General features: G+C 37.4%; 2 protein-coding genes and 3 long non-coding RNA genes across 5 annotated transcripts; 3 read left to right on the top strand and 2 right to left on the bottom strand.

The window, feature by feature from the left end:
* Positions 1-3,164: 3,164 nt before the first annotated feature.
* LOC113302379 (subtilisin-like protease SBT1.1) lies at positions 3,165-6,922 on the bottom strand. The gene is made up of 2 exons (XM_026551289.1): positions 6,463-6,922; positions 3,165-5,757 (listed from the first exon to the last, which is right to left on the bottom strand). The coding sequence occupies exon 2, from the start codon at positions 5,735-5,737 to the stop codon at positions 3,395-3,397; it is 2,343 nt and encodes a 780-aa protein (XP_026407074.1). The 5' UTR covers positions 5,738-5,757; positions 6,463-6,922; the 3' UTR covers positions 3,165-3,394.
* On the top strand, positions 5,574-7,279 carry LOC113302380. The gene is made up of 3 exons (XR_003336828.1): positions 5,574-5,820; positions 5,994-6,093; positions 7,011-7,279. It is a non-coding gene; the product is annotated as an uncharacterized LOC113302380 (long non-coding RNA).
* Positions 7,280-8,190: 911 nt separating this feature from the next.
* LOC113302530 (expansin-A18-like) lies at positions 8,191-9,580 on the bottom strand. The gene is made up of 3 exons (XM_026551448.1): positions 9,453-9,580; positions 8,869-9,184; positions 8,191-8,622 (listed from the first exon to the last, which is right to left on the bottom strand). Exons 1-3 carry the CDS (start codon positions 9,577-9,579, stop codon positions 8,307-8,309), a joined length of 759 nt encoding a protein of 252 aa, XP_026407233.1. The 5' UTR covers position 9,580; the 3' UTR covers positions 8,191-8,306.
* Positions 9,581-14,877: 5,297 nt separating this feature from the next.
* LOC113302378 lies at positions 14,878-16,366 on the top strand. The gene is made up of 2 exons (XR_003336827.1): positions 14,878-15,431; positions 15,786-16,366. It is a non-coding gene; the product is annotated as an uncharacterized LOC113302378 (long non-coding RNA).
* A 3,685-nt stretch (positions 16,367-20,051) lies between these two features.
* LOC113302376 lies at positions 20,052-22,854 on the top strand. The gene is made up of 2 exons (XR_003336826.1): positions 20,052-21,438; positions 22,672-22,854. It is a non-coding gene; the product is annotated as an uncharacterized LOC113302376 (long non-coding RNA).
* The last annotated feature ends 4,910 nt before the right edge of the window (positions 22,855-27,764 follow it).

Raw genomic sequence — 27,764 nt, 5'->3', positions numbered from 1 at the left:
CCTCTGGTAGTAGCTGCTTTAACTCCTCTAGTATCTGGGTTAGACCAAGAAATAGGATATAAAATAGAGTTTGAGGAAAGATAACCCCGTCGTTGATGAAGTAGGAAGTTAGCTATTGTTTCACATTCTTGTTCTTTGTGATCAATAGTGTAACAAAACCCACAAAGATTAAAAGGATGCTTCGCATAAAAAAACTCTGATCCACACTTGTTCTGCCACTGTATTTGTTAACCAGAATACCCTTCTTAATGGATCTCTTACATCTATGAGTACCTTAACCTTTTGAAACTTTCCTTTTGGAACAACATAATCAGGAGGATCCAACTCTTTCACTTCTCTCATAGCTGATGCAATCTTTTTAAATATGAGATTATTAGCAAACTCAGGTTGCATGTTGTATACTCTTAACCATAGAAGCTGTTTGGTAAGATCAACACTGCTTTTAGGTACATTAGGGTTGCATGGTTCCATGACTAGTAGATCTCCCTCTATAAACCAAAGTCCGATCTTGAAGACTATATCGTATTCCTCTTGAGTGTAGAACTTAATCATGTAGAAGTTTTCTTCCTCTTCTTTTTTGATATATATGTCTTTACTTTTGATCTAGAGTTTCTTGAGTTCTTTTTCTAATTCGGCAACTGTATAATCTTTGCATGAGTACACTTTTCCTAAGAAGTTGAGTTTCCATAGAGTGGATCCTTGTATCAAATCTTCTATTGATAAGATGGGTTGTTTTAGAGCTCTTAGTCTCTTAGAAAGAGATGTTCTTTCCGTAACTTGTTGGACCTCCGAAACTTGGTTCTCCATATGAGAATAGATATTTTTGAAAGAAATATATCTTGATGAGAGAAGATGATAAAGGAAGACAAACCTGGTTAAAAATTTCATCTTGTCGAAGATTAGCCTAGTGAATGTTGTACACTTGGACGAAACTTGAAAAGATGGGTTAGGATAGAGAAATCAAAGATAGCTAAGGCGGCTTGTTGTCTGGTTTCCGCACACGTGCAAGTAAAATAATAAGTTAAGAAAACCTAGGTGATGAGTTGCAGAAAGTGAATAAATGATCTACACAGAAAATCTTCGAAGAACTGGATATATCAGAGAATCTAAAGGAGAAATAATCAAAAGGTATGATAGTAAAGGCGAGACAGATAGGCAAAACTACTATATAAGTCTCCAGGAACCACAACATGCTTCTAATTAGGTCTTGAAAAAAGGTCCAAAAGTGGACATTAGAGATCAAATAAAAGCTTGTAAGATAGTTAAAAGATGATTGATAAGAGAAAATAAGATGATTACAAATCAAAAGTGAAGATTTTTTGCTGGATTGATGAAGATGATAATAGTGAGTTAACACCGAGATAACGAGTCAGAAGTTTCTCGAATTCGCTTTCTCACAAACTCCAACGTGCTTAATATAGTCAACTTCGCTAACTCCTTCTATAGTTGTCTGCTTTTTTTCGGCCAAGATAATAAAAAGAGAAATTGTTTTCGTCCAAGATAAAAAGAAAAACTGTGATAGGGTTGGCGAGCCGATGTAAAACTCAGCTATATCATCGTGAGATGAAACCCACGGACAACTGTCTGGGGTGATATTTTCATACGATACGTCATGTTGGAAAAAATGAGGCGAGCCAATTTTTTGGTATATTTTGGATGGCTTATAATTTTGAAGAACAACTAAAAAAAAAAACGGGTAGCTAGCCCAGCTGGTCACCCATATTCCTCACAGGTTTGATGTGTTCCAGAAGGTCTCGAATCCGAATCACCGATAACGCAATTCTGCAGAATTTGACATGGAAGGTAGAGTTAGCTTGCGCAGCTTACGACATAATAATCAACCTCCTATCCGCTTCGTCTCCCTTATCTGGTCCTCATGAAGCTTTCTGGTAGACTAGCATGACAACCTGTTCAGCTATTGCGGTACAGATCCTCAATCAGTTGAGTGAAAAACAAAAAAATATCTTTGGCTCTCATTTCTAGATTCCCCACCTAGAGGTGAGCAACGAGTCAGGTGGGTGAGTACGGATTTATGTATCCAATCCATTAAAATGACGAATATTAGAAATGCACCCACGTCCAATCCATTACCTAGCGGGTAAAATACCACGGATAAACAAATGAACTGGGTGAATCGGCGGATTTCAGAATATAATGACAAAAAACTAATATTAATACTGTGTACAATAACCACCGACAAAATAAGATTAATGATCATGCATGTTGAGTCCATAGTATCCTCAACTTTGTCCCTCTCTCTCATTCTTACCCTGGTTACTTCTCTGGCTTCTAAATGTAGGTACCTTGTTCACACTCTAGCTTATCCTTCATATTTGGTATAACACCAATACACCCCTCCGCAATGGGTGTCCAACAGACGGGTGATATTTAAATCCATCTAACCCGTAAAACGACCGGTTCCAAAAATTCACCGGGACCCAATCCGCCGAGAAACCGATTGGGTGTCCACTCGCTAAAATACGGATTGGCACGAAAAGGCTTAGTTCCTCGTTTTTGGCTAGGCCCATATTTACGTTTTCAAATTCTCCCCCACTCCAATGGGACAAAATTGGAAAATAATCTAGCTTTTTACTCTAATGACATTAGGGTTTTATTGTTGTTCACTGGCATGAAAAGCTGTGGAATGGGGAATCATTAGATGGGTAAGTTTTGAATGTTTTCAGATTACTATTTATCTCTGTTGAATATCTTGATAATTGATTGATGGAGTTATATTATTAAATTAGTGCATACGAACCTTGATCAAATTAATGTCGTCAAGTGGTTTTTGAAACTTTAAATCATTAATAATTGGGTTTCTACCATCTTTAATAATTTGTGTGAATGTGTTTGGTGTTTATTGATAATTGATTTCTTCATCTTGCTTGAGCTTAATAGACAAGTAAATCTTAGGTGAGTAGTAAAACTTTGTAACTTCCCACATCCATGAAAATCAATTGTTTTTTTTTTAACAGTCTCAAAATGTTGGTTAAGATATTAAGTATTTTAGTATTAGCAATTCTTTGGGAGAAGAATGACATCTAAGTGCTTAGGTCATCTCTGTGTGAGCAGATAAACGGAAGTCGGTATTCTTTTTCAATATTGTTCGAGAACTATTTTGAAAACCATGAAGAAGACCTGAATCAATAATGTTCGAAAATAAGTAACTACTAACTACAGATGATGTAACATCTCTGCTGATCCCATCTTATTTCATAAAGTTTTCTTCGATTACAAAGTCATAGTATAGATACTTTGTATGGGCTTTTGCTCAAAAGTCTGGTCATTAATCATTTTGTTACTTTCTGGTTTGGGATCTATTTGTACCTTTTGGTCACTACGGGGAATAGACCAACCGATAATTAGTGCTAGATTTTGTATAATTGTTTATATATTACAGCCAGTTTATTGCTATAGGACTTCGAACTGAATATTTTCCTGACACCCAGACCAGCGATCCGAAAGAAGAAGCGGTGAGTGTTGTTGTAGTCATGAAGCTCACCTTGTAACTAAGCTTCTGTCCAACCTTCTTAAACTTTAATTTCTTTGGTCTAACATTAATCATAACTCCATCCGGCTGGCTGACTTGCACTCTATAATTACTGTTGGGTTTCCCAACATTAGTCACAGTTCTCATATACGTTATGGTAGAATTTGTGGTGCCACGTACGAAATTTAGAGCGAAAGAAGGGTAGTTCAAGTCGCCTGCCTGAGTAAGTCCATTTGTTGGGCAAATGTATCTTCTCCGAGCTAATAGAGCAATCTGAGAAGAGGTGTAGTTAAGAGTGCAGATATACTTCAGGTAATCCGAGATGGTGATATCGTAGACTAACCCAGGATCTGAAGCTTTTTCAGGGTTTACATGTCCAGACCCAAAAGCATAAGGACTTGCTGGTTCGGAGTTACTAAGATTTTTGGCGTCCGCAATGGGACGTCTTTTGTTGTTTAGGGTGTAAGAGGTCGTCATCAAGGCGGACTTGATTGCTGCAGGCGACCAGTTTGGGTGCACTGACTTGAGAAGGGCCGCTACACCGCTAACATGAGGACAGGACATAGATGTACCTGAAATTATGTTAAACTCGACACTCCTTTTGTCACTCATTAGTCGGGTTGGACTCACCGTGGGTGGCCATGCTGCTAAGATATTCATGCCTGGTGCTGTCACGTCGGGCTTTATTACCTCAGGTGCAATGGGGCTAGGTCCCCTTGAAGAGAATGCCGCAATTATTGGCGCTGGAGAACCATATACTGTTCCCTCAAAAGTTATTGAAGCCATTGGTTTCTTTGTTACATTCACGTATTTTTTAATGGCATTTGCAGCTAGCACACCTAATGAAGTTGCTGGTAAGATGTGGGGGTCTGCGAAAAGCTCTTCTCCTTCGTCTTCTGAGTTCAGTAGAAGCATGCCCATTCCTCCTGCCATCTCTACTTGCTCACCTTTACCAGTGCGAGAGTTTATGCCTCGCTGGCAGACAACAATCTTTCCTTTGACCAGTTCGGGATTCAAGGAACCACTGATGCAGTACCTAGCATCTTGGTCAGTGCGATTAGGTGCGGCCTTTCCATAAACAAGGGGCAAACTTTTGGTCGATCGAATACCATGATAAAGAGATGAACCTTTGAAAACTTGTCCATTACCTAGCTTCACCGTGGTTGGAAAACTTCGGTCCAAGTAGCTTGCAGCGACCGTCATAATCCAAGGTGCAGTATTAGCTACAGTTGATGCAAATGGGCCTGAATTCCCTGCTGAACATGAGACGAAAACACCCTTCTGGATAGCCCCTAATGCTGCTATAGCCATGTTATCACTGTAGTAAGGCTTTGAAATTCCACCTAAAGAGAGAGAAAGCACATCAACCCCGTCAGAAACAGCTTGATCCATAGCAGCTAGTATATCAGAGCTTGCACAGCCAGTTTGCCAACAAACTTTATAAGCAGCAATTCTCCCCGTGTATCTCATTCCGCCAGCTGCTCCTTTAGCCATTCCAAAGAGGTTGGCACCCGTTACTATATTACCAGCGGCAGTCGATGCAGTGTGGGTTCCATGCCCTGCTGAGTCTCTCGGTGATCGATAATCAGTTGTCTCATTGATTCTTCCAGCCGCAGCTTCATATCCTTTAAAGAAGGATCTTGCACCAATTAGCTTCTTATTGCAATTCGAAGACGAGAACTTGGGTCCATTTTCACAGTGCCCCTTCCAACGAGCAGGTGTAGGAGACATGTACTTGGCTCCCGCATCGCTGAAGCTGACGTGTTCAGGCCATATTCCGGTGTCGATTATTCCAACAATGACATCTGACGCCAAATTAGGAGCCTGCCACAGTCCTTTGCCATTTTGAAGACCTAAAAACTGAGGAGTGTGGGTAGTGTGGAGGCTGAACATGTCGTCAGGAGTTGCAGAAAGGAACCCGTCGACTTTGTTTAGAGTTTCAACTTGTTTGGGCGAAAGCTTGGCAGCAAATCCCGAGACGGTGTTTTTGTAAACGTATAAGAGCTGGGGAGGTTCTAGTAGATGTGTTTGTGGCTCTTCATCATCAGCGTCACTATCACCAATAGAATCAATTACTGTTTCATACCATCTCTTGCCATCTCCAAGCATTTGATCCAAAGCATCAACTTTTTCCTTGTCCATGTGGACTATATATGTCATTGATTTCGTTGCCTCTAACTCGAGGATCATTGATAATATCGCCATGGTAATCAGCAACAAAGAAGATTTCTTTTTCAGCGTAAACATTTTTGTTTACTCCTGGTTTACTGCAGCAAGATAAGGAAGAAAAATTACTCTGTAATTAATATATGTTATATACAATTTATAAGGTACGGATATATAGCTCTAAATTTAATTTCTGGTATTTGCATGATTACTTTAACCATTTCAGTTATTTGGAGATAGTTAGTCAAAAAAGGTGATTAGTGAGTTCTCTACTACGTGACTGTTTTATGTTTTTCTTAATTGTGTGGATACTTATATATTTTATAATACCTATCAGTGACAAGATCTAAGGCTCGGAAAACTTTAAAGCCGGATATATGGAATCCAGCGGAGACCGTCTGGACTTCAACCAGCTTTAGTAGAATCAACTCCTAAAGGTAAGTGAGCTTTCCATTCGATACTAATTGAAGAACCAAACCCTTGTTTTTTCAAATCACTTTACGTGTGATCTTATGCAGCATGTACATGTACATCTGAAACGTTAAAAAGCAATTAGATGGCGCCCTTTGTTTTAGAAGGTGTTTTTTTGTTCATGTTCGGGCAAAGCTAAGAGACCTTGAATCAATTCTGCATTTATGAGGTGGCTTCTTGTTGTCTGAACTTAGAGTAGTAAGTAAGGGAGTTTTTAAAAAAAAGTCTATTATCATTAGGTTAACAAGAATTATCACGATTATGGTGACACACACTAGCTTTTGTGTTCACATGAAAATATGAGAGGAAAAATAGAGATAATGGGAGAGAAATACCTTCTTCTTGTATTTTTCCACGCAAATGATCAAGTGAGAAGAAGGTTTAGGATATACAAACTGAAATAGGAGATACCTGCTTCTTGTATTTTTCCACGCAAAGGACCAAGTGAGAAGAAGGTTTAGGATATAAAAACCGAAATAGGCAGAAGTGAAGCATTTATAGGCATGCGATGGAGGTGGTAATATGAATACATGGTTGGTTTTATTACTGCTGGAGAGTTGACAAATTAGTTATGGCTTCTTTAGGATTCTTACAGTGCAGTAGTGTTGCACAAGTAATAGGACCACTACTCTACTACAGTATCATCTAACTCTCTTTTTCTTGTACTTGCGTCATTGTCTGTAATGGGAAAAGTTCTTGAATTCATTTGGAAAGAATTGCACGCTTCCAAAGAATAAGCCTTAAAATAGGAATCCCACATGGGAGGTTTCGAGTCTCTACTAGCTATGCCAAAATCATGACAGACCATTCAAAGTTCTGAATTGTTAATTTACCACCAAAATGTTTCATTTTTTTTATACCTCTCTCTTTTTCCATTTTTCAGTTTGCACCAAAGAAAACAGAAAACAATCAGGAAAACTATTATCGGAAGTTGGAGCAATGTGCAGAAGCTCCGTTCTCCATGCTTTGCTCCTGCATTCCCCCTGGGTCTGACCGTTCATGTTTTCGTGTCTGATTGATCTTTGGTGCTGGTTTTTTCCTCTCTGTACCACATGGATTGTTTGTCCATGTTCTATGCTTGTACTTGTAACTGATCCAATCAAATAATTAGTATTTATGAGAATTCAATGAAGTATTTTGTTTTCTTTTTAATCCCGAACCACATATTACGATTACCATAATTATGCAGAGGAAAATGCACGGTCGCCTGCAAAAGGAGTGCTTTAGTTCAACCAGGAAGATTTATGCCTTTTTACATTAACCCCCCATACAAGGAGGCTATTATCTAGGATTTCAGTCGACTGGAGTAGCGAGTAAAAGGAAACCGCTTTATCTTTCTCTTATGGTTATTGGAATATGTTCCCAAAGATGAGATGTTCCTAGAGATGAGGTTTTCCCTTGTGCAGCTTAGATGAGCAGTCCATTATTGCTTTTTCTTTGTAGCTGAAGTGCTATGGGTATTCTAGGATCATAGGCGATGAATGGATTGTGTGTCCCACCTTCCACTGTTACTGGTAACTTGCTGATGAATCAAAGACCTTAAAAATTGTCAACTTTGAGGAAGGGTCTAGGTTTGGAAAAATATTGGTTGGATGTGGGAAGTGGAGATGAGTAATGATGATTGCTGTAGATGAACCCCCAAGGTAAATTTTCAAATGGCATTCTTTTTCATCAGTATGGACCATAGTGTTGTTCATGTTGGAAAATTCCATTCTCAACCTTGATTTGTCTTTCATGGTAAGACAACATCAAACCACAAAAGTGTTTACTTTAGAGTGGATTCTCAAATGTAATATAAAATGCACTTGATGTTTGATTGAATTTATTGATGACTAATCAACAGGAAATAGTTGGCCTTTTCAAGTTTCCCAGGAGAGAAAATAGAAATAAGAGGGAGGTCTTTTGGTTACCCTCTGGAGACCATTCTCCAGTTTATTGCTTGGTACATAGGACAGAAGGACTGTACCTGTTCCTCATTAGTAATGCAAGGTGGTACAAATGTTTCTGTGAAGCAAACTACAACAATATCCAGTAAACAACTGTGGCCTAGTGTCCATTGGGAGATCTATACAGAGAAAGAGCATACAACTCTCCATGAGAGAAAGAGAGACAGATTAACAAACACAGTATATTAATTAGGAAACCATAAATGAACACAATAGCCTAGCCAACTAAGTAGCTAATGAAATTTTTTGTTACATTGATAAGTAACACCAGTAGTCCAGGTAGATGGTGCTACATCGATTGCTATGACAGTTTGCTTTGTTGTATAACTGGTGATCTTGAAGGAGAGAGACTGTCCTTTTAGCGTTGAAAAAGCTTGATAAGAAGCACCCCAGTTGTGGCTCATGCTTATCCATTCATTACTTTGGCTTCCTTTAACAGACATGCTTGCAATATCTCCACTTCCTCCAACATTCATCACATACACCAATAGCCAATAACCATTCCCTTGGAATGAAAACCTTAGCCCTCCATCCCTCTTGCATGGAACTCTGCATAGACATAATGAGCACTTTTAACTTTAATAGAAAAATGAAAAATATTGCTATCTGAGAAAAAGAAAAGAAGATATTGAGCCCATGGGTCTCTGACTATTTAGCTCAGCCCAGCCTGGGACTCAACTGGCCAGTTTTGAAATATGATAACGAACATGGCGGGCAAAACATCCCAGTGCATTTGGATCTCATTGCTCAAAAAGGAAAAAAGAAAGTTTGGTTTATAAGTACTATATATCCTACCTACGATAGTTAACAGGAACAATACCACCAACATAATTGGCAATTTTCATGAAGGCGGGTTTAGACATGTCGAAATGAGTCCTAGGTGGGTTGCACCAACCCCCGGCATTGGAGTCTTTGGACCAGTTTGGTGGGCAAAGGTTTGTGGCGGTCACTGTGGTGATTGGCGAGTATACATTGCAATATTTAGAATCAACACATTGAATTTGAAAACAAGATCCACAAGCAAAGCCATTGTTGTACAATGTTGTGCTCAGAGCTGCAGTATCCGTCCCATAATTGCTTGCAATCCAATTCCCATACCCACAGGCCCCTCCTGCAGAAAAAGAAATGAAAAACAAGGAGGGGGCCAGTATATCAGTGCCATGATTATTGCAATCAAAGAGAAAACAATAGGAAGCAAGCTTGTGAAGAAAATTGCATTTGATCTCGAACAATAATTTTTAACAAGCCAAATTTTCTGCAAAGATAATTTCTGTTCTTGCCTTGTGAAGAACAGAGCTGCTTTTATACTCTAGGATACACCTTTGGCATCATAGCTACTGGTATCCGAGAAAACATGCAAAAAAATAAGAGAAGCATACCCATGTCTGCAGCTTGGCCACTTTCGTCCCCATAAAATGTTGCATGTGCACTGTTCCATGTATCACCTCCGTACCCCTGTCCATCAACTGATTTCACAATAATCATCATACTGATCAACAAACTCATCCCGAACCCTAATCTCTCCATTGTTAATTAATCAGCTCTAAAATACTATTAGCTATTCTAGCTCTGTTGATCAATTAAGGCTATTTTGCATCAGTTCCATGTACTGCACTTCCTTTTTTACCTGCCTATCTTTTATATATATATATCGAAAGAGAGAGAAAAAAATGTGATGATCTGGCTATTAATAAATCACTCGAGATGGAAGAAAAACTGGTTAGTAATAGTACTGACTTGCACGATAAAATTCAGAATAGTTGATGAGCTCAACTCCGTATTTCGAAAAAAATATGTTTAAGCATGTAAGCGCTTAGCATTCTCGCCGGCTTGCAATTCTAAAATCTGATACGTACACCTGTTAGTTGTTTTTCAATATTACAAACGAAATACCATTTTGATTTTGTTCTCATTGAAAATTTTCAACTGCATAAGAAACAAAAAGTGGTTTCTAGGGTGTGGATTAATTGAATACAATCATCATCACACCGTAACTTCGTGTCAGGATGGTGGGAAAAAAATCCAATTTCAGCGGATCGTTTTCTTTGTGAGAGGAAAATTGAAAAGCTAATACTCCCTACGTCCAAGTTATATATGCGAAAATTTCAAATATCTTAGATTAAGGAAATATGAAGGTATTATTTTTCCTAGTTTATCTTTAATTTATAAATTAATTTTATTTGAATAAATTTTAAAAAATAACTAGACTTGTTAAATTATTTTTGATGATATTCATGCAACATTATTAAGGATATATATGACAAAAGTAACATTGGAGTGGAAACTCTGCCTATCTAGTTGGACAATCAAAAATCACTTCTCAGCATATATAAGTTGGACGGACGAATATCTCACAAAAATAATTCCTCCAAATAGACATAATCTAAAAATTTGGATGTAGCACTGATTGACCAGATTTATAATTTAACAGCAGAGTTACCTCCTCTATTTTTAAAAAATAGGCTGGTTTGGTTGCAAGTTAACACACAAACCAGCCTGTTATTTAGAAACGAAGAGAATATTAGCTATAGATTTGACTTTAGTACATGGGTGCGCGTTGGGCAACAAACTCCTTCCCAAACCATATCTCAAAATAAACGAGTTTAATGGTAGGCTACAATTGAGATGGAGTTTCACCAATAAGCCATATCGCCCTCATGCCAGGCTCAGTCTTGTATCCGGTCCCATACTGCGCCAACTCTGATATCACGTTGACGCTCAGACCTGCCAAACCATTTGTGAAGAAACTTGAAATAATAGCTGGAAAAAGAGATGAAACTTATAATTAAACCTTCAAAATTCTACTAACACGCGTCGACCAATTTTGTTTAAATAGGAATAGTCGTCCATGAGTCCCAATCTGCCGATTATCTAATGATTTCCAAAATTAGATTTTTGAAAAATTATAAAATAAACAAATTGAGTTAAGCACTTAAGCTAGCTCATAATTAACGTGCTTCCAATTTGGTTTATAATCGATGAATCTCAAAAGATTGCAGGTGTACAAACATTCTTGAACTCATCAGGATTACAGCAGAATATTGCGGATATGCTAATAACATATTAAATAATGATCAGATTCAAAACCAAGTTTGTTTAAGAATTTCAAATTTCAAATATCTGTTGTCCTTTTTTTTTTTTTTTTTTTGAGTTACTACCTGCTATCTATTTATGAAATAAAATATATATAGAACTTTGGAAAAACCTTTAACAGAACACTGATGCTACCCACACCGAGAATTCACCGACACTCACAGCCCCGGGGACCCCACCAGGAGAAAAAATAGGATGGGTTTTTGTTTTTCAGTGGGCCCTACCATTTTTTGTATCTTGCGGGGATTTCATCGTGAAAAAATCACGGTAAATGTAGACTTATTGTTAACAAAATAAGCTAAAATTTGGAAAATGAGCCCAACCAAAAATACATAAAATCTAAAAATGCTTTCACTGAGTAAATTAAATAATTTATTACGTTTCTAAAATAATATTAGCAGTAATTAAAATGAATATTAATTAATTAACAAACTCAAAATAGATAGCAAGCGAGAAAAGAGTTTGTTATTCACTTATGAAATTAGGCTACCAAAAATACATTATCTGAAGGGGCTATTTATATAGGTTTTGAGGACTAGCTTATCGACACCGCCAAATGTTAGATATCACACCACATTTATAAATTTATGCAGCAATAATACCACCAAATTACATGTAAACTTTGCAGTTCAACAATTACTAGCTCTAGGTGTTATTTCATCCAACAAGTAGCTTATTAATACTAAATAGCTGATACGAGTTGTTTGGTGCAACTAACGACGCTAAGTGGATAGCCACCATATCCCATGTATATTATAACACTTCCCTTTGGACATCTAGTATTTTAACAATGTCTTGTTAAAAACACCTGGCTTGGAAAAACCCAAAAAACCGGAAAAAAGGAAACAAAGTAAAATAACAAAACTTAGAACAAAGTTGGGCACGAGCTAGTTGCCTCATTAAAACATTGATAAAGGAAACCCAATAGGAAAAAGGACCTTTTAAAGGAAAAAGAGTACAACGCGATAAAGTACAATACTTACAAGGATCTTCAAAATGTGGATACTTCCCCGAATTTTACATTAATCCTTTTGGTGATAAAGTTGTCTCATTCCGATGCCATGAACAAGCTTTGAGAAAAAGGCTATTAGCAGTGCTTTGGTGAATGTATCAGCAACACTTTCACATGACTGTATCTTCGGAATATCAATCTTGTTGTTCTTCGTAAGATGATGAGAATAAAAGAACTTTGCTTAAATGTGTTTTGTTCTATCACCTTTAATGTAACCATTTTTGTGTGATATGTACTGATACGTTTGATCCCTTTACCTTGGTAGCTATTATTATAGAGGCGGAATTCAGAATAATAATAGACGAAAACACTTAGAAAACAGAGACACAAGAAAGTAATTCAAAGAAAAATATCTTCTCTAGATTATGAACAAGAAAACGATTAAAATTATCTATTTGTTACGATCACAATCTCTCTAAACAGTGGATCAACCTTAAACTGTTTGCTAAGCTTGCACAAGTATCGTTCCAAGCGTTCTCTAGGTTTTCTGTATCTAGTATATATCCTTAGCTATTAGCCAAAGCCCTCTATTTATAGCCTTCATCGTACTCAACTGACCAAGGACTTCTGTTAGGAATCTATTTCCTAAACTAAGAGTATCGCCTAAAACAAAACTCTTCCCTAACTAGGAACTCTGCCTAAACAAGGATTCCTTCCTAAAATAGGATTCTTCCCTCAACTTAGCTTGAGGTTAACTAAGTTACCTAAAGGAGTACGGATACACCCGTATCATGGGTCCCTCTTTTAAGAACTTGAACTCCTGTTAGAGTTAAAAATGAAGGTTAAGGAACTCGAGAGTCCTTTTTTCCTTGTTAAACCATTTGGACTTGCTAGGAACTTGACCTTTGCATCCAATTAGAAAAGCTTCTTTCTCTCCTTGTCGTGTTTTAGTCACTCTTCACTCCAATACCCAGTCTTCCTTGAGTGCTTCCTCTCTATCAAACCATAAGTCTTATACTCGTGGTAAGATCATAGTGTCATCACCGTCATCATCTAGTAATGGTGGCTCAAACACCTTCAAGTATTCGACATTTATAACCGAGTACATTCCTAATAAGGTAAAAGATCTAGACGAAAGGCATTGTCACCAATCTGATCGAGAATACGAAACGGTCCATACCTCAATGGCTTCAACTTCTTACCTTCCCCCTTCAGTCGTTCCTTACCTAATTTTAACCATACCAAGTCACCAACACCGAAATTACAAGGCACAAGATGCTTGTCATGCTTTGCTTTGTATTTGGCTTGTGACTTCTTTAATTGTGCTTCAATAGTTGCATGAATCCGAGACATCTTCTCCAAGAACTTTTGTGCCTTTTTCCATTCACTTCTTTCCTTTCCCACTATTGAGGTGTCACTAGCAAATACTAGATCGAAAGGATTAGGTGGTAGGTAACCATATCACGTCTCGAAAGGAGATTTTCCCGAAGAACTATGAACTGCTCTATTGAAAGCAAATTGTAGAAATGGTAAACTCTCAACCAGAGTTTTAGGGTGCTTGGAATTATATCCCTTTAACATGTGAACCGTAGTCCTATTGACCACTTCTGTTTGTCCGTCTGTTTGTGGATGAAAAGATGTACTCTTCTTCAACCTAGTGTCCATCATCTTCCATAAAGAATCCCAAAAGTGACTAAGGAATCGACTATCCCTATCAGAAATAATCGAAGGAGGTAACCCAAAAGGCTTCCACACATGCTCAAAGAAGATCTTTGCTGCACCAGCTCCCATTACCGTCTTTGTACATGGAATTAATGCGATCATATTGCTGAATCGATCAACCACAACGAACAAGTAATCATAACCAGACTTAGTCTTTGGTAACCCACCAAGAAAATCCATAGAGATACTCTCCCAAGGTCTTGATGGTACTGGTAATGGTAGATATAATCCACGTTTTCTGTTAGAAGGCTTAGAAGTGCTACACAACTTACACCCTCGAACTAACTTAGCCACATCATCTTGCATCTTTGGCCAAAATACATAGCGCCTGAGGCTAAGTAGAGTTTTATTCATCCCAAAGTGTCCAGCAACTCGGGAAGTGTGCACCTCTCCCAACCACTGTAAACGATCTCTATCTCCTGGTATACAAAGCAACTGACCTTTGTATAAAAATCCATCTCAGAGTTCATACTCTCTTTTCAAACCACTCTTTACACCTTCTAACACTTTCTTGAAGTCTTTGATGGATGCGTATGACTCTGCATACTCTTGAGGAACAATTGGCTGAATTCTCGTTGCCACCATTAATGCTCGAACTGGAGGTCGAAATTACATATCTTACAAATTGTTTGTTTATCCCTTCTTGTACCTAATGAGAATATTAAATGTCATCAAGTAAGACATCTGTAAGAACCCTCAAGTTCGTCAATGCTAATAGACCGGTCAAGTGTAGAATTAGCCGATAATAACTCGATTAAATTAACATGAACGTTAATTGATAGTAATTAATGTAACAACGAACTAGATACGAAACTAGCATCACTAGATAGATCTCTAAAATTTATGCGAAATGGACTACTCGAACGTGCCAATCGGATACCGGATGAAGAAGATATCTTCGGATGGGTATGGATGGTAAAATGGTAATTTTCAATTTTACCCTGGTGGCTGCACGTGTCGAAGCACGTGGGTGTCTCAACAATTTGGTCGGCCTTATCTACCCGATTTAGAGGATAAACACGTATCCCTTTTCTTCTCTCTTATCCTTCTTCTTTCTCCTTTCTCCTTTCTCCTTCTCCTTCTCGTTTCTCTCTTCTTCTCTTCTTCCTGTTCTCGCCTGCGAGAGAGCGCTGAGAGTGGTGAGTGGGAATTGATTGATGAAAATCAGGTAGTGATGCTATACAGATGTTGAAGCTGGTGGTGCTACTGTGAATTAGGAAGAAAATAATTAGGAATCGAAAATATAAATCAGTTAGGGTTTGTAATACTCGTTAATTGAATTCATATGGTATTGATAGGGTACTTAGGTTGCTGATAGAGAAGGATCACAAGGATTGTGGTTGAATTGAAGCTTAGCAGTTGTCTCAGTGTTGAATCGAAGAATTAGGGTTTCATATGATAATACTCAAAAGAGGTTTAGAAGATTAAATTGAGGTTTTCAGGGATGGATTGGAGATGGGTATGATGGTATGAAGATTATAGTTATGTATTGAACCTGAATTGGGAAATATAGGTGATTATGAATAAACTAGGGTTGCAGAGAATCTGTAGTGGTGATGGGGATGTTGGATGCTGAAGGAAATTACTTGAGGTAATTGTTCTGAGTTAATTTGGTAAAGCTATTGAGTTATATTGATTATATGTGGTTGATAATTGAATTAAGATATGGGGTAGATGTGTTGGGCATGGAATTGAACTGTGTGGATTTGTGGTTCTAAAATGGTTGAGTTATGATAGTTTATTGTGATAAATGAAGTATCTAGTTAAGTTTGTAGTGTTGTTGATGCTGTTTGAGTTGAAATGTTTTGGGAGTTAGAATTGTAATTTGTGTAGACTTGTAGCTGTTAGATACAGAACATAGTTGAGAAGTTTCAGTTGGGGAAAGACTAGTGGCTCGAGAAGTACGAACTGAACTCAGTTTTGGAACTGTATTGTTGTGTTGTAGGATGCAGTAAGGAGCTGGGAGTGATGATTATGCTGAAGGGATGTTGATAATGCGTACTGAATGAATTTAAGGATGTAGATGCATTAGTAACGCAATCTTAATGTGCAGGTAGAGTGGGTATGGAAATGAAGTTGAGTGTAGTTGTGGTGGTAGTCTGAGATAATGGATCATTGTGACAGCTGAGTTGTTGTGAATGCATAGGTGAATGAGATGATGCTGGTGGTCAAGGTTTGATAAAATACAAGATTCTGGAGATGCTAATACAATTGAGATTGATACAAATTGGGTGGATATGCATTTTGAGTTATGCTCAGCTGACATTGGTGGTGTTTGTAATGAAATGAAATACAAGTGTAAGTAAGGTATTTAGTGGTTGTGTTGATCTGAACTCGAGTGTGCTTGTGATATGTAGAGCAGAAGCTGATTGTAATTCTGTTAGCAGTGACATTAGTAAAAGCCTGCAATGCAGAGTAAAGTAAACTCAATTTACTTTTGTAATTAAGATTTGAAGTCTATTTAAGTTAAGTGTTTGAGTTGCTCTTGTTTTGTTAATAAAAGTGTTAAACCAATGGTTTAGACTATTAGTCATCTCACTCAAATTATGTTCTTAGCTGACTTGACCTTGTACTTCTGACTCTGTCAATCTGACTGAGTTACCCTTGTTACACTGAGTCGAATCGGTCTGATTCAATGACCAGACCTATTGACCCTTGACTGGTAGTTGACCTTGACGTCGACTGTTAGTGGACCAGATAGACCAGACCTTAGTTTAATGGGTTGGTTAGTGGTTTTGGGCTATGCCAGAATTCTCAATTAGTGTTATTGGACTCTTATGGTCCGAATTAGATTTTGACTTCTTCTACAAAGTTGTGGACATTCATAAGACTGAGCTAATAGACTATAGAATCAACCTAATTGAATTAGTAAACCCTTAGATGAGTTAAAGAATTAAATGAAAGGTGTAGAACAATAAATGGGCCTAGAAGTATTAGTTAGACTTGTATGATTCTTGTGTAAGCCATTTTGGCTAGTTTCTTAGATTTCTTGTGTGATTAACAGTTAGTCTATATTAACAACGATCTATTCGAAGGATGAAACAGTGGATCGTGGATCTCGAGGTAGGCGTGGCTTGTCATCAAAAGAGGTGGGAATACATTTAACTCTTTTGAAACCATTGTTGTTTCTTTTACAAAAGTTTATGTTTTACAAACTCATGTATTTATTGTCTATGCATTCCATGTTTTGTTTAGTTTGTATTTTGATAGTTCTGTTGATTCTTTTAATCTTTCCATGGATTGGAAAGGACTTGTAATGTTTTGTTATCGTTATGAATTGTTATGGGAAATAAGAATTTCCACCTGTGGTATATAGGATACGCTCCTTCACTTTTATACCTAGAGATTTTATGATATATTGGTCGGCATTTTGCGAGTTCGGAATTGTCGACATCAATACTTACGATTAGGTGTGGATTTGCGAGTTCGGAATTGCACAACCCTAGTATACATTGTTTGAAGAAGGAGTTTGTCCATATACATGTTTGTTTGTTACAGTGACTTGGTCACTTTTAATGTTCGGGAAAGCATGTATTGTTTTCCAAATCTTGCTCACGATTTCTTTAAAGTTGAATGTTATTCATATTGGGCACCCTTTTGAGGGATGATGTGCTCACCCATTCCCACTTTCAGTTGCAGAGACAGATCAGAGTTGTGCAGCGAAAGCTTCGAGGAGTTGAGTCCGATTGTTAGATTATTTCGGCTATGTTTATTATGTTGCATATTATATTCGAAAACCAAATGACTATTGTATATGTATCATTTGAGAAGAGTTTCTTGAATATATATTTCTGAGCGGGGCTAGTTTTGGGTTAAATTTGTTGCATATTTCTTAATTGAATGCTTAAGTAAATGATTTGGATTCTTAGTGCCTCTTTATTTTAGCTAATCTCTTGGATTAATCATCTGCTAGCTTTGGGGGGCGCTACAATGTTGGTATCAGAGCTCACTATTAGATCTTATATGGGAAATGATAAAAATAACCAGTGCCAGGTAGTGAACTTGATTAGTTTAGAACTGGGTTTGGTTGTGAGATAAATCTTAATCACTAAAAGCTATCAATAATTAAAGAATTTATTTGATTGGTTGATTTGTTTGTTCGATTGTTTGTGTATGTAATGAAGTAAAAATTGTAGGATACACCAATAACTTAGGCTAATAAAGATTAGAGAGTAATTAGGTTAAATAAAATGAACACATACACAATACAATACTAGAAAAATAGTAAGATTAGGATTATTGATAAATCTTGAAAGTCACATATAAACTTAATGAACACCTTGACTCATATGTAGAATCAACAGTTTATAATTACATAAATGTCAGTGATATTTCTGGGACTCAATACTATTTGTAAGAGTAATTAGAATAATAATTTCATTATTAATGTTTATAATAAAAACATTATTTATAATAGTAATTATAGATGATAATCAACGTAATAATAATTTTAATAAAGTAATGATTAACATTTATCCATTAGTGTCATATTGAACTTAGCTTAAATAAAATTTCATTATAGATATATAACGATAAAAATAGTAATGATTAAATAATTATGAAAAATTGATAACGCTTATTTACGATTTAGTTATGTAAATTAAACTAATTACAAATTAGAGATATATGTTTTACGTCTAAATTAGATAGTTGATATAATACATATTAGGCGCCAGATTTAAGGAAGCGAGGATAAATATATAAAATAAAAGACCTAACTTGTTACTAATCATGAACCGAAAATATCTTTAGTCTAACAAATGACTTAGTAGATTTCTAAAATGAAACAAATATACATGAAGTATGTTCATTTGCTTAGTGCAATATTAGAATTAAAACATTACAAATTCGTATATTAATAGGATACTTTACATATTATAAAAACCTAAAGACTATTACGACATAATATAATTTTACGCAGACTTAAATTTAAATCATACTAAATTACCAACGCCAAGATTTAACGAGATATAGTGTACAGATTCAAAATGAATAAATAAAATCTATTATAACAACTCTCACGTGAATGTAAAATTATACTTACAAGATTAAGACTCAATGTACCAACCGGACTATCAACTTAAGAATAATGAGAATAATAATACAGTTGATAATAGTATTCGAATAATTAGGCTGGTAGTAAATTTATAATAGATAATATGAGGAAAAAATTTATATATTGTATTATATAGTAAAGTTTAAATTATGAAATATTATAAATTGACGTAAAATTGAATTAAGGATTCCCTATATTGGTAAAATAAATAAATAAAATAAATTTTGATGATTAAGTTACATAAAATGATGTGAGCTATCTATATATTTTACGAAGTAAATTTATCATACTTATACCAGTTACGATAAAACTTTAGAGACTAATTAATACTTATAAATTAATACTTAGTTAATCCAGCACTAGGGAATAATGAAGGTTGTGTTTTCTCTGTTCGTAGGAAGGCATTGTTGGGCTTGGCCAACCTTGACAGGGCAACTGCATTCAGAGATGACCGATCATAGAAAATACTGTAAATTAATTTAGAAAACCAATAGATGTAAGTTCTCTTAGAAATATTCGTAGGATTTTTCCTTGAAGTTAGAGACAGATATCTTATAAAATAGAAATTAGTTTAAGAAACTTAGACTTCTGTATTTGATAGAATCTAAATCAAGTCTAGTTGAACCTAGAGCTATAAATTTTAGATTTTAGTTGTAGAAAACCCATATAGGATTGTGGTTTGTTTTATGTTGTTTGCGCTTAGACAAGAGATGTGTTTACTCTATAAGGTGGGGAGTTTTTGAAGACCAGAAGGATCGTTCGATTTTCGAGAACGAAAATGCATAAGGTGGGGAGAATTTAAGAACCCTCAAGTTCATCAACGCTATTAGACCGGTCAAGTGTCGAATTAGCCGATAATAACTCGATTAAATTAACACGAACGTTAATTGATAGGAATTAATCTAACAACGAACTAGATACGAAACTAGCATCACTAGATAGATCTCGAAAAGTTATGCGCAATGGATTACTCGAACGTGTCAATCGGATACCGGATGTAGAAGATATTTTTGGATGGGTATGGATGGTAAAATGATAATTTTGGATTTTACCCTGGTGGCTGCACGTGTCGAAGCACGTGGGTGTCTCAACAATTTGGTCGGCCTTATCTACCAGATTTAGAGGATAAACACGTATCGCTTTTCTTTTCTCTTTTCTCTTTTCTCTTTTCTCTCTTATCCTTGTTCTTTCTTCTTTCTCCTTCTCGTTTCTTTCTTCTTCTCTTCTTCCTGTTCTCGCCCGCGAGAGAGCGCTGAGAGTGGTGAGTGGGAATTGATTGATGAAAATCAGGTAGTGATGCTATACAGATGTTGAAGGTGGTGGTGCTACTGTGAATTAGGAAGAGAACAATTAGGAGTCGAAGATATAAATCAGTTAGGGCTTGTAATACTCGTTAATTGAATTCGTATGGTATTGATAAGGTACTTAGGTTGATGATAGAGAAGGATCACAAGGGTTGTGGTTGAATTGAAGCTTAGCAGTTGTCTCAGTGTTGAATCGAAGAATTAGGGTTTCATATGATAATACTCAAAAGAGGTTTAGAAGATTAAATTGAGGTTTTCAGGGATGGATTGGAGATGGGTATGATGGTATGAAGATTATAGTTATGTATTGAACCTGAATTGGGAAATATAGGTGATTATGAATAAACTAGGGTTGCAGAGAATCTGTAGTGGTGATGGGGATGTTGGATGCTGAAGGAAATTACTTGAGGTAATTGTTCTGAGTTAATTTGGTAAAGCTATTGAGTTATATTGATTATATGTGGTTGATAATTGAATTAAGATATGGGGTAGATGTGTTGGGCATGGAATTGAACTGTGTGGATTTGTGGTTCTAAAATGGTTGAGTTATGATAGTTTATTGTGATAAATGAAGTATCTAGTTAAGTTTGTAGTGTTGTTGATGCTGTTTGAGTTGAAATGTTTTGGGATTTAGAATTGTAATTTGTGTAGACTTGTAGCTGTTAGATACAGAACAGAGTTGAGAAGTTTCAGTTGGGGAAAGACTAGTGGATCGAGAAGTACGAACTGAACTCAGTATTAGAACTGTATTGTTGTGTTGTAGGATGCAGTAAGGAGCTGGGAGTGATAATTATGCTGAAGGGATGTTGATAATGCGTATTGAATGAATTTAAGGATGTAGATGCATTAGTAACGCAGTCTTAATGTGCAGGTAGAGTGGGTATGGAAATTAAGTTGAGTGTAGTTGTGGTGGTAGTCTGAGATAATGGATCATTATGACAGTTGAGTTGTTGTGAATGCGTAGGTGAATGAGATGATGCTGGTGGTCAAGGTTTGATAAAATACAAGATTCTGGAGATGCTAATACAATTGAGATTGATACAGATTGGGTGGATATGCATTTTGAGTTATGCTCAGCTGACATTGGTGGTGTTTGTAATGAAATGAGATAAAAGTGTAAGTAAGGGATTTAGTGGTTCTGTTGATCTGAACTCGAGTGTGCTTGTGATATGTAGAGCAGAAGTTGATTCTAATGTTGTTAGCAGTGACATTAGTAAAATCCTGCAATGCAGAGCAAGGTAAACTCAGTTTACTTTTGTAATTAAGATTTGAAGTTTATTTAGTTAAGTGTTTGAGTTGCTTTTGTTAATAATGGTTTAGACTATTAGTCATCTCACTCAGATTATGTTCTTAGCTGACTTGACCTTGTACTTCTGACTTTGTCAATCTGACTGAGTTAACCTTGTTAGACTGAGTTGAATCGGTCTGACTCAGTGACCAGACCAGTTGACCCTTGACTGATCTCGTTGACTTGACTGTTAGTTGACCTTGACGTTGACTGTTTGTTGACCCCGTTGATTGTTAGTGGACTAGATAAACCAGGCCTTAGTTTAATGGGTTGGCTTAGTGGTTTTGGGCTTTATGCCAGAATTCTCAATTAGTGTTATTGGACTCTTATGGTCCGAATTAGACTTTGAATTCTTCTACAAAGTTGTAGGCATTCATAAGACTAAGCTAATAGACTATAAAATCAACCTAATTGAATTAGTAAACCCTTCGATGAGTTAAAGAATTAAATGAAAGGTGTAGAACAATAAATGGACCTAGAAGTATTAGTTAGGCTTGTAAAATTCTTGTGTAAGCCATTTTGGCTAGTTTCTAGACTTTTTGTGTGATTAACAGTTAGTCTATATTAACAACGATCGATTCGAAGGATGAAACAGTGGATCGTGGATCTCGAGGTAGGCGTGGCTTGTCATCAAAAGAGGTGGGAATACATTTAACTCTTTTGAAACCATTTTTGTTTCTTTTACAAAAGTTTATGTTTTACAAACTCATGTATTTACTGTCTCTGCATTCCATGTTTTGTTTAGTTTGTATTTTGATAGTTCGGTTGATTCTTTTAATCTTTCCATGGATTGGAAAGGACTTGTAATGTTTTGTTGTCGTTACGAATTGTTATGGGAAATAAGAATTTCCACCTGTGGTATATAGGATACGCTCCTTCACTTTTATACCTAGAGATTTTATGATATATTGGTCGGCATTTTGCGAGTTCGGAGTTGTCGACATCAATACTTACGATTAGGTGTGGATTTGCGAGTTCGGAATTGCACAACCCTAGTATACATTGTTTGAAGAAGGAGTTTGTCCATATACATGTTTGTTTGTTACAGTGACTTGGTCACTTTTAATGTTCGGGAAAGCATGTATTGTTTTCCAAATCTTGGTCACGATTTCTTTAAAGTTGAATGTTATTCCTACTGGGCACCCTTTTTAGGGATGATGTGCTCACCCATTCCCACTTTCAGTTGCAGAGACATATCAGAATTGCGCAGCGAAAGCTTCGAGGAGCTGAGTCCGATTGTTAGATTATTTCGGCTATGTTTATTATGTTGCATATTATATTCGAAAACCAAATGACTATTGTATATGTACCATTTGAGAAGAGTTTCTTGAATATATATTTGTGAGCGGGGCTAGTTTTGGGTTAATTTTGTTGCAGATTTCTTAATTGAATGCTTAAGTAAATGATTTGGATTCTTAGTGCCTCTTTATTTTAGTTAATCTGTTGGATTAATCATCTGTTAGCTTTGGGGGCGCTACAACATCCACTTCATGTGTCGGGCTTGTTGTAGCTTCGTCTGTGCATGTAGATACTCCAATGGTTTGTGATCTGAATGTACCACTACTTCTTTACCTAAGAGATACACTCCCCAATGCTTGATAAATTGATATAAAGCATAAAATTCTTTGTCATAAGGTGCGTAGTTTTTAATAGCGCATGAGAACAATTCTGAATGGTACTCAACTGGTTTACCATCCTGTAACAACACTCCTCGAAATGCATAGTTTGAAGCGTTTATCTCAACTTCGAAAGTACGCTGTAAGTTAGGCAATGCTAACACCGGTGCTTATGAAATCTTCCTTTTTAGTAACTGAAAAGCATCTTCATGGGTTTGTTGTCATCCAAACTTTTCCTTAGCTCCCGTCAAACCATGTAATGGTCCTGCAATAGTCGAAAAATATCGGATAAACTTAAGCAACTACGTGCAATCCCCTAAGAAACTCCTGATTTAAATTACAGTACAAGTTCTAGGCCACTTAGTGATCACTTCAACCTTCCTTGGTGTTTTGGGGTAAAAACTGATTCTGCTGGTTTTGGTAAATTTAGGTGTGTTGATGAGAAACTAAGTCAAACCTTAAAAAAATGCACTGCACGAGAGTACTTTAGATTCGAGAGATCAATCTGTACTATCCTGGCCTAAACCAAAAAATGATCATTCCAGTCTTACTTCGGTCACAAAATGAAGGAGAAGGGTTGATCTTAGTTAGGGAAGCGAAGAAGGTGTTGAGATCAGAATGGTTAACTCTGAAGGTGTGGTTGTTTTATGACTTGTATCAGAATATGGAACTGGATTGCGGAATGTAAGCTATCAGTTCTTTGTATTTTTCTGGATACTTGTGTTGATAACCAAAACTCTGTGTTGGTTGAAATAGGTTGAAACCTATTTATATCAGTCATAGTTGCACGCACCCTGATTTAATAGGAAGTGGGAGTAGTTGAGTGATGGAGAAGTGGGGTCGTATAAAAATGTAGAAAAACACGTCTTACTATGAGGGAAGACGAGTCCGTTTACACCCGCTACTTCTCTGTTGCCACTAACTGTCCAACACTTTCTCATAATGGGCGTGTTGCACACCGCACGTTGTAAACCGCCAAACCAATACCCTGATGAACATCCCTAAGTTTGTGACATGTTTGATGTCTCGAGTATAGAGAATATGTACCAAGTTACTGAGTGAGTCTTGCCTAATTATTCTGACCAATCACGCGCAGGCTAGGCGGCGGTGGTCATGTGTGACGAGCCAAGTCATGAGATTTGCCTCAAAGAATGGCACGTGGCGCTATTAGGTTAAATAACTAAGTTAATTGTGAAGCCGATATTCATAAAATATCATATGTACTCGATGCATATAAAGCATATTTTTAAGCAAGCAACTCAAAATAATCTGAGGCATTGTTGTATTGAGCCTGTATTGGTTGGTCGCGGAACCTAGCGTCTTAAAAGGAGCGTGACCGACCACTTTGATGAAGCTGCTGGTAGCTGTTCATGCATGCCAAAGGTAGGCCGGTCGGTCCCTATAGGAGAGTGATAGTTGATAGCCATTTCGACATCCTATTAGTCGGTCCAAGTTAAATATAGACAGGTTAAATTGGTTAGCCAAGTTGGATGACTGAGATGATTTGCGGTAGTTATTGGTTGCCGCTAATTTATTTAAGATTTTTATGAGGAGCGCTTCCAGCCATCTTTGGGCGAACGTTTAGAAGCCACATGGGCAGGTCGCGGCTTGGCCGATTGTTCCTCATGGAAGAGGAGCGACAAATGGTCACGACCACATCTTGTTTGGCGCCTAGAATAGAAGTTTGGCCTGCCAATTCGTCTGGCGAAGTTGGGCGGTTGAGATGATTTGCGGCAGTTAATGGCTGTCGTGGCGTTGATTTAATTTAGGTTTTAAAAGTCGTGTGAGCAACCTATTTTGGGCTAACAGTTTTGGGTGCTAGCGGCGCGCAGGGAGTTGTTCGACCGGCCAGCACTATAGCCGGGCCGCTGGTGAGCTCACACCTTGCCCGTCGATCGAGATTGAATCTAGGCCGTTCAATTCGGCTGGCGAAGTTGCGCGACCGAGATCGTTTTGCGGCAGTAATGTAATCCCGCTTAATAGAAATTATGGTTTTGTAACTCGCGCGACCAACTGTTTTGGCAAATGTTTAGCGGCTTCACTTGCGAGTCGGAGCGATGCCGATCGGCTAAGGCATTATTGGGCCCGCCGGTGTGTACAGTGGCGCTTGTCCGTCCACGTTAGGAGGCGGCTAGGCTTGATAAATCGAGTGGCCAAAATGTCCGTCCGTGATCGTTTTTTGAGACTGACATGGGCAGTCTAGATTAGATTCCTTAAAGAATTAGGCGCTTCGACCAACCAACTTCTAATTTTATTTAAAAGTGCGTGTGGCGGGTTTGAAGCAATCTGATTGGTTGATAGGAAATGAGGCCAGAAAGAAATTTTATGGGGACGTGGACGGCCAGCCACGGGCGGCGCCTGTTGGAGCGAACTGGCCGACCAAGTGGCGTGGCCGCACCTCTTTGATGTTGCTTCTGTTTTCCGCAACTCCTCTTTTACTTCTTGTTTTCTTCCTTTGGTAGGATTTTGCTCCTATTAGTCCATGGAGGATTAATTTCCTAGCTTGCTTAGGTCCGGTCTCGACCGATAGGGTTCGAGATATTGCGCAGGGCGCAAAAAGCCTAAATTTGCAAATTAATTAGGCCAAAATTTGAATCTTGTGAGCTATCACAAAATTGATCAAGTTTAATAAACTATGTGTGTTAACACAAAATTCTTTGTTTTCAGAGAGCAATTAGCGCGTCCCATGATTGAGTATTTTCATGCAGACCTTAATCTTGATACTTCGGGAAAATCATTCTACTCAGCCGCGAGTGAAAATTAATTGTCATGTCATACCAATATTAAGGGTTCAACCGGAGAACATAGCATAGAAAAAAATACTCAATAAGCCACACATTAATGAATAATGCAGGCGAGGGATTAATAAAATTTATAGAATTTTCGGGATTGTTGCTACATGCACCATTCAGAATAAATTTTATATAAATATACTGAATTTCTTAATACATGTGTAAGTAGAGAGGCCTGGGCACTCATTACTTTTAAATGGATCAGTCTCTTTGCAGAACGACAGCGCATTAAATACATGGTTTTACAAATTTAGCCCTGAACTAGAAACCACCATCAACATTAAGTCCCTTCCTTAGTTCGTAACAGTGACATTGTTGTGGGGTAAGCACTAGATGGTGAAAAATAAAGACAAAACTCATGAGGCAAAGTAGACAGGTGTTACCAGGATAGAGGTCGTCCGGTCTTTGAGTGAGACACGTTTAATGAAGTATCAAAGTAAGCAGTCCTGCTAGTACACGTCAATTGTCTTCAGGTAGATAAGTTAATATCCCGCACCTAAAGCCTTTATACACGACAGGTAGAGAGTCCTTTCTTTGCAAGGATCTTATTAATTTGTGGAGTATAAAAAGGGGCACTTGAGCCTTTATTTTCATACCGATCACCATAGAGTTGCACTCATCTTCTTTCCAGGTATTGCTTCATATCCTCTTGTAGTTTTTCTTTTGTGTTTACCACGTTGGTTGTTGATATAAACATAATGCTTCTCTGCAGTATATGATGGGAACTCCTGGTGATGATTATTCTTCTAATTCTCCGGAGAAGAGCTTTGAAGTTGACAAACCCAGGGTTTCTGCGTTCGAGGAGGTATTAGCTAAAATTGATCCTCTGTTTCGTGAAGCTGGTCGGACCATACAGGGTAATGCCTCTCACACATTTTCGCATCGTTCGAGGGAGTGTTCAAGATTTCCTGGCTTTGGTTGACATGGAGGAAAAGTGGAGGTGTGATGAAGCGTCTCAACGTGATGAAGTGTCTCAGCCCACGAGTGTCAGGGCTGAAATATTTGCGTCTCGATTGAAGCGACGAAGAAATGAGCATAACCAACCTCCAGGTGGGAATAAGCATGATTATCCTATTCATAACGGCATCATAATTATCGACTCTGATGTGGATGAACCGGCGGATCCTCAAAAGCTGTTGGGGCAGTTTATGAAAAGGATGTCGGTGTAGCTTCCGAGGGAGAAGTCGAAGTAACCTCTGTGGAGAATATTGAACCGTCTTCTGAAGAGAACATTGAAGCATCTTCGGCTCTTGGAGAGGACATTGAAGCGGTTTCGGCTCATGGAGAGGACATTGCAGGGGATTCTAAGGAGGATTCCAGTGGAGGCGTCATTAACCTTGGCTTTGACGTTGATAACTCTTTGTTATTTCCTTTCATAAAAGAACATCTTTCCGTAGCTTAGCTTGCAGATGTTTTCGATATTTCAATGGGTTTTTTTATGTGACTGGAGCCAGGGATTTATCGAATAATAATCTTTTATACATGTTGCTTTAATAATATTATGTTTCCAATTGGATGGATGAATGAAATCTCCTGACTGAGAAATCCAAATCCTTGGAATAAATCTCGTAACACCTTGGAATTTTAGTCGCAATATCCTTTGATAGAGTTACAGTAGAGCCTCATATTCGTTCCTCGAATGCCACGACTAGTACCTTTATTGTGAAAATGAGTTCTTCCCATTGTATCAAGGCGATGGGGCCGATGGGAAGACGATACACATAAGTGACGATGTGTTTTCTTTTCATGTGACTGGATACCGCTTTAATGATGACATATATTATGTGTAACCCTAATAAAAATAGCTTGAAGTAGGGGATGTAATGATAAAAAATAAGGATTCGGCCACGAACCTGTAACTTCCATTT

Source organism: Papaver somniferum, chromosome 8 (genome assembly GCF_003573695.1).
Source record: "Papaver somniferum cultivar HN1 chromosome 8, ASM357369v1, whole genome shotgun sequence".
In the NCBI taxonomy this organism is placed as follows: Eukaryota; Viridiplantae; Streptophyta; class Magnoliopsida; order Ranunculales; family Papaveraceae; genus Papaver; species Papaver somniferum.
This window is presented reverse-complemented; position numbering and strand designations above follow the sequence as displayed.